Source organism: Ciona robusta, chromosome 14, assembly GCF_009617815.1.
Source record: "Ciona robusta chromosome 14, ASM961781v2".
NCBI classification, from domain to species: Eukaryota; Metazoa; Chordata; class Ascidiacea; order Phlebobranchia; family Cionidae; genus Ciona; species Ciona robusta.
The window spans coordinates 4,192,567-4,202,699 of record NC_143248.1 but is presented as its reverse complement, the minus strand read 5'-3'; the positions used below and the strand labels follow the sequence as shown (position 1 = coordinate 4,202,699).

Sequence of the window (10,133 nt, the reverse complement as noted above, 5' to 3'; positions counted from 1 at the left end):
ACATCAAGGAGGAAGAATTTTAGTACCTAAAACCTTCCATACAGTTGCTGCCGCTGTCAAAATATATTATCAAAATTGAATTAGATTTATTCATTTAATAGGTACTAGCTCTGTAAAGTCAGACAGTCCGACTGTGTAAAAATGGTGAGCATAGTATTAAAAGGATAGGTAGAATATTGGTTTAGTTTTAAGTAGTAAAGTGTTATAAATATTACATCATTGGGATGTATCATTAACATGCAAACATGTCTTAAGACAGTGTTGTACTTATTATGATCAAAAATAATGTAGATCTATACACAGTACTTAAGGTATTGTATGATAGTAATAATAATACTTGTTTGCAATGAACAGCTCAAATTCAAATGGTCACTGCATTGATTTTAATGATGTGAAAGCTGCTTATGAGATAATAAAATCATTTATCCACCAAACCCCCTTAATGCAATGCCCCGTAATCAGCGAACTAGCAGGTTGCAACATCTTTTTAAAAGCCGAGAATTTCCAGAAAACCGGATCATTTAAAATACGTGGAGCAACCAATGCTTTGTCACATGTTTCTAAAAAGGATGATGTAAAATGTGTTGTCACTCACAGCAGTGGAAACCACGGGCAAGCAATTGCATATATGGCTCAATCAATGGGTATCCCGGCTTATATAATTATGCCCTCTGCATCATTAGAGTGTAAGAAAGATGCAATTCGTTCATGCGGCGGAATTATTGTTGAGAGCAAACCCCAACTAGAGCATGTGATGAAAATAGCAGATCAGCTGATAATGGAGAAGGGGGGAATTTTTATTCATTCTGGGCAAACTCCACATGTAATAGGTGGGCAAGGTACAGTTGCAATTGAAATGCTTGAACAAAATCCTAATTTAGATGCAATTGTTGCTCCTGTTGGAACCGGGGGGTTAATAAGTGGGGTAGCTACAGCTGCCAAAGCAATAAAACCATCTATTAAAATTTATGCGGTTCAACCAGATATGGTAAATTCTTGTTATCTGTCAAAAGTGAATGGTAAACTGACTGAAGTGATTGACACAGAGGCTACAATCGCTGATGGTTTAAGAACAAATATAGGAGAAAATACATGGCCAATTATACGTGACTTGGTTGATGATGTGATCACAGTTTCAGAAGAAGAAATAAAGCAAGCTACTGTGTTAGTGTGGGAAAGAGCAAAACTGGTTATTGAAACATCATCAGGGGTTGGGGTTGCTGCTGTAATTGGAAATAAATTGTTATCAGCTAAAGGATTTGACAGCAGTGTTAATAACATTGGACTTGTAATTAGTGGTGGTAATGTTAATGTAAGTGATATAGCCAATTTAATTAACAAAGAATAAATTACCATATGTTTTAAGCTGACAGAACGAAAATTACTTATACGAATAATAGTCTGTCATATTTTAATGTTTACACAGACGCAATATAAACACTTGTGTATCCAGAATTAATTGCAAACGAGTGTTGATATAAGCATTTTAATCTCTACCATTTACCAGTGTTTAGCTATTGTTTTGAGATTATGTTTAGGATAACCGTTTATTTACCAGTATTTTGTTTTTTTATAGGAGAGATTAATAGCACTCGATTTGTTACAATGCAATAGTTGTAGATTTACCTTCTTTATAAATTTGTCATTTTAAAATTCAAGGTTTTTAATGCAAAGCAATTAGTCAATGTATAAGTTTTAATGAAGTGAAAACTGCTTTCGATGTCATAAAAAAAAAACTTTATTCGTTGAACCCTCTTGATTGCAATCTCACTTCTGATAACCTTCATTTATTAAAACTAAAAAACTTTGTTAGATGTTAATTTGAATCAACAGCCACTGCCAGTAACTTAGCTTAATAAAAAAATGTTTTCAAATTTCTACTGTTGTTCCTTAGTTGTTTGGTGTAACACTTTAAGTGGTAGTTGGAACAGAAGCAAACAAACATTATTTTGCAGGAAATTATTACAATATCCTGTTTGACAGCTGTTTGAACAAAATTTTAATACTCTATGCTGCCCTCTAAGCAAACAGAGAAGACATTTGCAGCAAGAAGTTAGAATCTTGGACTGGATTTAAAATTTAGAACCTTCTATGCAATTGCTGCTGTTACCAAAATACCTTTTATTTACAAAATTAATTCAGATTTAGGTCTTAGTGGGAACTGGCACTAAAGTCTTGTCATACAATACTGTTCAAAAACTGTTAACAAGATAAGCAGAATATTGGCCTATTTGTAGGTAACCGAACTATTCCATTACTGTATTGTACAAACATGCTCTGAAAACATTTGTATTTATATGATCCATTAGATAAAGATCTATATATAGTACATAAGGTGTTGTACAGAAGTAGTGATTATTTGCAATGAACAACTCAAATTCAAAGTTTACAACAAACAATAGTCACTGTATTGATTTTAATGATGTGAAAGCTGCTTATGAAATTATAAAACCATTTATCCACCAAACCCCCTTAATGCAATGCTCAGCAATCAGCAAACTAGCAGGTTGCAACGTCTTTCTGAAAACAGAGAATTTCCAGAAAACTGGATCATTTAAAATACGTGGAGCAACCAATGCTTTATCTCGTTCTGTGAAAGAAGATGCTATCCAATGTGTTATAACTAGAAGCAGTGGAAACCATGGGCAAGCAATTGCATATGTGGCTCAATCAATGGGTATCCCAGCTTATATAATTATGTCCAACACAGCATTAAAATGTAAGAAAGATGCAATTCGTTCCTACGGCGGAATTATTGTTGAAGGAAAACCTCAATTGGAGCATAGAAAGAAAATAACAGAGCATTTGTTGAAGGAAAAAGGTGGAATTTTTATTCATTCTGGGCAAAATCCCCATGTAATAGCTGGGCAAGGTACAGTGGCAATAGAAATGCTTGAACAAAATCCTAATCTAGATGCAATTGTTGCCCCTGTTGGAGGTGGGGGTTTAATAAGTGGGGTAGCTATAGCTGCCAAAGCATTAAAACCATATATTAAAATTTATGCTGTTGAACCTGAAAATGCAAATGGTTGCTATCTGTCAAAATTAAGTGGTAAACTGGAGTATGTGGTTGGCACAGAGGCTACAATTGCTGATGGTGTAAGAGCAAATATAGGAGAATCCACATGGCCAATTATACAGGATTTAATTGATGATGTGATCACAGTTTCAGAAGAAGAAATAAAGCAAGCTACTGTATTGGTATGGGAAAGAGCAAAATTGGTTATTGAACCAACGGCAGGGGTTGGGGTTGCTGCTGTAGTTGGAAAGAAATTGTTATCAGCTAAAGGATTTGACAGCAGTGTTAAGAACATTGGACTTGTAATTAGTGGTGGTAATGTTGATGCAAGAGATATAGCCAAATTAATTGCCAATGCTTAGATTATGTGTGTAAACCATTATTACCGTGTGTCAAGCCAACATAACCACAATAATTTATGCTAACAACAGCCTCTCATAGAGATATATTTACATGGGTGTATTTATAATTAATTGCTAACCAAGTGTTGATGTGTGCATTTTAATCAATAGTACTCTCATTTATTTGCACGGCTTCGGACATCGAGGCAGCAAGAGGGGTTGTCGTTCACCAGTAAAAAAGAACGCTAATATATTGCATAAAAGGCACGCGCACGACACTTCTCTACCTCTCTTTCCTCGCATCTTTTTAATTACCTCTCTCCCCCCCCTCTTACTTTTTTCTACCGCAGGGGCCGTGTGAGTAAAGTATGAAAGAACTCACGGTAAGTTTTTAACCTTTGACAGTTTACATTACAGAAAATATTTTCCTTTACTACAACCGAACAATTACGCCGTCGCTTATACATCTACAATTACATCAACGCTTATATATATATATATATATAAGCGTTGATTACATTATGGAACAATTATACGAAACTCTGAAACTGAAACGACATCAAACTTAACCGCCGAAACCTCGGCATTTGAAGCTTATGCTGCCAATGGCATAAAGACAAAATACACATGTTTATGAATTACTGAAACCCCACAAACCATAGATTCGTATTAGAATTAAAACCACGCCATGCTTAACGATATTTCCGTTTTGGTATCGTTACTATCTATGCTGCGGCGGATCGCTTTAGTCTGTCGTCCTCCGCTGTGTTTAGATATTAAATTTATTTTTAGCAGTATCCATTCACCGTTTAAGGCTTCTGACTTTAGCTATTTGTAGCGAAGATTAGATTAGTCCTCATTCCTGTCAAAATAAATAATTGTATTACATTTGCCGTTCTAATCAGTATGCCTCTCCAGCATTCTAGGTTAAAATATGGTGTCAAAAGTGAAAACAATTAGTCATTGTATTAATTTTAATGATGTGAAAGCTGCTTATGAAATTATAAAACCATTTATTCATCGAACACCCTTGATACAATGCTCAGCAATCAGCAAACTAGCAGGTTGCAACATCTTTCTGAAAACCGAGAATTTCCAGAAAACCGGATCATTTAAAATACGTGGAGCAACCAATGCTTTGTCACACGTTGCTAAGAAAGATTCTGTAAAATGTGTTGTCACTCACAGCAGTGGAAACCATGGGCAAGCAGTGGCTAAAGCTGCATATTCATTTGGTATCCCAGCGTATATTGTCATGCCAACCACATCACCACAGTGTAAGAAAGATGCAGTTAAGTCATATGGTGGGATTGTAATAGAGTGTAAACCTACAGAGCATGACAGAGTTAAAATGGCAGAAACAGTGCTGGCAGAAAAAGGCGGCACTTTTATCCATGCAAGTCAAACTCCACAGGTAATGGCTGGGCAAGGTACACTGGCAATGGAAATGCTAGAACAAAATCCTGATTTAGATGCAATTGTTGCCCCTGTTGGAGGGGGTGGTATGATTAGTGGTATTGCTGTTGCTGCCAAAGCATTGAAACCATCTATTAAAGTTTACGCTGCTGAACCGGAAGAAGCGAATGATTGTTATCTTTCAAAAATTAACGGTTATCGAACACCATTAAAGGAAACACCTGTAACAATTGCAGATGGTGTGAAAGTTACTATAGGAGAAAATGCATGGCCAATTATACGTGACTTGGTTGATGATGTGATCACAGTTTCAGAAGAAGAAATAAAGCAAGCTACTGTATTAGTGTGGGAAAGAGCAAAATTGGTTATTGAACCAACATCAGGGGTTGGGGTTGCTGCTGTAATTGGAAAGAAATTATTATCAGCTAAAGGATTTGACAACAGTGTTAAGAACATTGGACTTGTACTTTGTGGTGGTAATGTTGATCTTTGCTCCATTGCAAAGTTATTAGGTGCATGAAAACAAGTGCTCAAATTTTCTATAAGTGCTGTAGGTGTTGTAAATGATCTATGCAGATTTACATTTCACAGATGAAGTATTTTATCCCTAATTATGTGTTGTAAAGTTCAGTAATATATATGTATAGGATTGTTGCAACAGAGTGAATTGCGTGGCAATGTATGGTGCTAATTTCTAATGATGCTGTATTTATTTTTATTATGTGACTCATGAAATATTGCAATACTTTATTTTAGAACAAAATGATTCAGCTCTTGTATAATAATAATTGATCTTTTTATTGTATTCAATACATCTGTAATTTTATTATTATATATTTTATTATAATATAACATTTAATGTTATATATATTATTATATAAATAATAGGGAAATCCAAAGAGATTAAAACCAATGATGGGTAAATCATATTTTGTAACTAGTAACTGGTGATTATAAATAGATGAAAACTTACATCAGTAATTGTAAATAGACGGGTCTGCAATATGATTCATTGTTGTAACCGTATACCCTGTCACGGGAAGTTTACTAAACACTAACAAATACGCCACAATGTAATTGCTACGCTAACTCTACATTTTCCAAAGTGCGTCACGTGTCGCGTCACGCGCGCTCACAATCACATGACTTTCTATAATGACGTCACAAAGATTTAAGATAAGTTGCCTGTAACAGCGGCCTACGCTCTGTTGGTTATCTGTATAGGCGGATATAAGGCAAGTTCTTTGTGTAGCGCTACGTTACCATTTCCAAACTGGTATTTTGTCTTTTATATTTATTTGGATCGTGCAGAGCTTTGTGTTGTTACCGCTGGCGACTGTTGTTGTTTAATTTCTACTTAATAACTAAACCTATGCTATACGTATAATTAATTACGCAGATTTATATATACCGTACATAAGTAAGTCGTTTAAACTACAAAATGTCTCTTTACCCATCACTCGAAGATATGAAAGTGGATCAAGCCATAAAGGTAAGTTATAATTATCGTTACACCGTACTTAAGTTTGGATACTGTGGTGCCTAATTTCCAAGTAAAACGTATCAATTTCTGTAGCTTTAATGAAAACACTGTTGTGTATACAAACCTTTTGGTGGCACAGGCATAGGTTAAATGCTTACAGATAACTTTTGTATTAAACTATATTGTTAACAGTAAAGTTTTGTTAGGCTCAAACTCAACAGCTTGATGACCATGCATTGGCAAGGCATCTACAACACCAAGAAGCAGTAGCTGCTACACAACAACAACAGCAACAACAAGCTCAAAGTAAGGCTGTCTCTGCTTAATGTGATGATATGTATTAAACTCAAAATTAGAAATACAAAACAGACAAAAATCAACTGCAGAATTTTTTGAAATATATATATAATATATTTGACCTAAATGGCGTTGTCAATCTCTTGTTTTAAATAGAATCCTAAAGTTTCCCTGAATTTCTACTTTCTTAGTAGAAACGTGTGTATTTTCTTTAGATTTCTATGCAATTAAAAAAAAGTCTTACAGCCTACACCTATTTTAAGGTAACTGCATTGTGATTATTTACTCCTACATATTAGCACACATTTTTTCTAATTTAAGCCTTTATCTTTTTAGTTGGTGTCCCACCACCTGGTACAACTGTTGTCAAAAGTTTATACCCTTCCCTGGATGAATACATGGGACTTGATCTTAAATCAAATGAGGTGCGGCAAAACCTGCAGGTGGTTCCTGTACCTGCCTATGGTGCACCAGCTCTAGTTCAAAATCGACCATCTCAACTTGCAGGTGAAATTAAGTACAAGTCTGGCATTGTGGCAAACTAAACTTAGAGGTAATGGGTTCAAAAGTCATACATAAAAACAAAAAAATCCCACCGAAAAAATAACCAATAAAGATGACTGTTTTAATGACTGTTATTTTGTTGCTTGTTCTCCTTTTTTAGTCTAATCTTTTATATTTTTGTTTAACTTTAACAGACATTCTTTAACAAACTGTTTCATTTCCCATAGTCACTATTTTTATTGATGATATTTTTTTAATATAGGCATGGTAGCCCCTGTAAGCCAGCAAGGTATGGTGGGCATGCAACGCTCGGAAATTAGGCAAGGAATCCGTCATATCATTCTATGTAAAGATGCTAAAGGAAAGATTGGTCTTCGTATCAAATCTGTTGACAAGGTGGACTTTAAATCCATAACTATCTAATATAAAATATAGTGAAAGTGATTTTCTATGGCCTACATTTACATATTCAAAGTTACATATGTGGTAACTCCTAAGCAAGCATGAGGTGTATAAAATAGAACATCCTTGTTATATGGTCTGTTGTTTTTGGCTATGCAAAGATAAACAAGTTACATTCATTCATATTCCTTTATATTTGGTAGTACTAGTTACAGAATTTTTACAATAAAATTATTTTAATTTAACATTAAAGTTATATTATAAAGCCTATATTAATTTTTTTTTCTTCTAATTTTAGGGCATTTTCATTGCATTTGTAAGCAAAAACTCGCCTGCCTCCATGGCTGGCTTAAGGTTTGGAGACCAAGTGTTACAGATTGACAATGAAATCGTGGCCGGCTACAGCACTGATAAAGTAATGAAGGTTTTAAAGAAGGCCAGCCCACAAAGGATCGAACTTGCCATCCGAGACAGGTAATTTAAAGCCATTGTTACTGCTATATCTGGGGGTAATAATACAGTCTGTACCACATAGACAAGAGTTCAAGGATAATGTGCCAATGCTGTCCTACGTCCCAGGTCTGCCCCTTCACTGTCTGTGTCAAATCCCCTTCCCCTTATAGAATATAAGTGTTACTTTGTAAGGGGCGCTACCATACAATACGTTACCTTGGGTGAAATAATGAAATTGGTCACTACTTAATTACGTAAAAGGACCTGGATTAAACTTAGTGTATCCCTACCCTCTATTAAATATTTACTTTGTGTATAAATTATTCATGTATATTTCAGGCCTTTTGAAAGAACTGTTACACTCCACAAAGACAGCAATGGGCATGTTGGATTCATATTCAAAGATTGCAAAATCACTTCACTTGTTAAGGATTCATCTGCTGCTAGAAATGGTCTTCTTATTGACCATCATCTGTGTGAAGTGAACGGCCAATGTGTAATTGGATTAAAGGTATTGTTACTTACAAGCTACATTATTATGCAACTGTGCAATGAGAAGGCTACTAAGCTTAGGTGTGGTAAGCTTACTTACCGCAAGTTATTTGAGTTGTAGGAATTGTTCCCTAATATGTACGCAATATCATACAGTGACAAACAAACATTATATATATATATATACTGCTGTAAATTTGAATCTGTTAAATTCGCACCAGTTATTTTTTATTACTGGTAAACTAAAACAGCATTTCACACCAAATGAATTCAAATTCTAGAGTTTGAGACTGCCTTAACCAATTGGTACAGACGTACAGTCTTATTTATTCATATTTTTGTTAGAAGCTATTGCCAATTTCCTAGAAATCATGCATATCCGATACTAATTATTTGTTCAACACAGGATACTGATATCAAAGATGTAATGGCAACTGGTGGTCCAACTGTAACTGTCACTGTCATGCCTTCATTCATTTATAATCACATCGTCAAAAAGTAAGTTTTTGCCTATCTTTTTATGAAAAAAAGATTATTGTTATATGAAAATAAAGTCATGTTTTTAGAAGTGTATACGGAAGTATACACCTTACTGAAAAATTCAATAAAAACCCTGTGGTTAAATCTATAAATAAGTCTATTCACAATCATTTCCCTTTAATGTTTCTATAGCTAGCTTGACAACAAAATGTCAGGCGTTTTGAGTTGTAAGAATTACCTTTCATGGTTTGTACAACAATAAGTTAATATCCCCAGCTTTAGGGGGTAAAAATTCCTATGTTTATAAGTTAATTCCAAGCGCTATCGACTTTCATATAGATTCTTACATGATATGTTATGATTTATTATTTATTTTATACATAGCTTGAAAACTTCAAAACAGACTTGATTAGTATATATTTATATACCATATTAGCTCGAAATTTCCATGTTTTATTTATATTTTTTATTTTTAGTATGGGCAGCTCTGTGTTGAAGCACCAGGATCACTCTATTCCTGATGTTTAAGCAATTCTGACTATCTTCATGCTGCTTGGTACTCTCAGTTTTAGCTTGTAGCTGTGTTATTGTATACACCTGCAATCAAGAAGCTCCAATATGTACTGAACAATCTTCATTATTTCTCTATTTCGTTTTGTAAATGCACTTAGTAAGACAGCAAATGTGCTAAACAAGATTATCGGAGTTTGGCAATTTTTCTTTTTCCTTTCCTGTACATTTTGCAATACTGACTCTACTTAAAACAATCTCTGTATATATTTATACTTGACAATATAAGAAACCTGTATTCTACTCTATTTTTATTTCCCAATATTACTGGATAGAATGATCACTACAAATATGCAGTTGGTCCAAAAACAATTTTTTCGTTTCGAAGTGCAGGACCAAGAATCCTTGTGTACAGAATAAAAATAAATAACAAGTATGTCACAAAATCAGTTGTCTTTCTCCATGTTTACTACATATTTATACTTAAACCTATAAATGATCAGAAACAGAAAAAAGGGTATGAAGCGAGTTATCATTTGTGGAAAAAGTTAAGCTAAGTTATTCCACAATAGTTAGGATGAGTGCACAGATATTGCGTTCATTAATTACATTGTTTTAATGGTGCGCGAAGTGTTAGTGTGTTGTTCAGCTATATGGTGGTATTTAACAGCAATGAGGCAGCAAATCTTTTATATATTTTGCTTCAGAACTACTTATGGGTTCTGGATTCTGGACC

The 10,133-nt window shown here is 34.4% G+C and overlaps 2 protein-coding genes and 2 pseudogenes across 2 annotated transcripts; all 4 read left to right on the top strand.

Annotated features, from left to right (window-relative positions):
* Positions 1-26: 26 nt before the first annotated feature.
* On the top strand, positions 27-1,959 carry LOC149725135 (serine racemase pseudogene; annotated as a pseudogene).
* An 18-nt stretch (positions 1,960-1,977) lies between these two features.
* On the top strand, positions 1,978-4,248 carry LOC149725134 (serine racemase pseudogene; annotated as a pseudogene).
* A 46-nt stretch (positions 4,249-4,294) lies between these two features.
* LOC149725133 (serine racemase-like) lies at positions 4,295-6,176 on the top strand. The gene has a single exon (XM_089892203.1). It carries the CDS (start codon positions 4,295-4,297, stop codon positions 5,294-5,296), a length of 1,002 nt encoding a protein of 333 aa, XP_089748329.1. The 3' UTR covers positions 5,297-6,176.
* LOC149725132 (syntenin-1-like) lies at positions 6,008-9,843 on the top strand. Its single transcript, XM_089892205.1, has 8 exons — positions 6,008-6,268; positions 6,466-6,565; positions 6,893-7,063; positions 7,323-7,456; positions 7,761-7,936; positions 8,255-8,426; positions 8,814-8,905; positions 9,364-9,843. The coding sequence occupies exons 1-8, from the start codon at positions 6,218-6,220 to the stop codon at positions 9,413-9,415; spliced, it is 948 nt and encodes a 315-aa protein (XP_089748331.1). The 5' UTR covers positions 6,008-6,217; the 3' UTR covers positions 9,416-9,843.
* Positions 9,844-10,133: the final 290 nt, after the last annotated feature.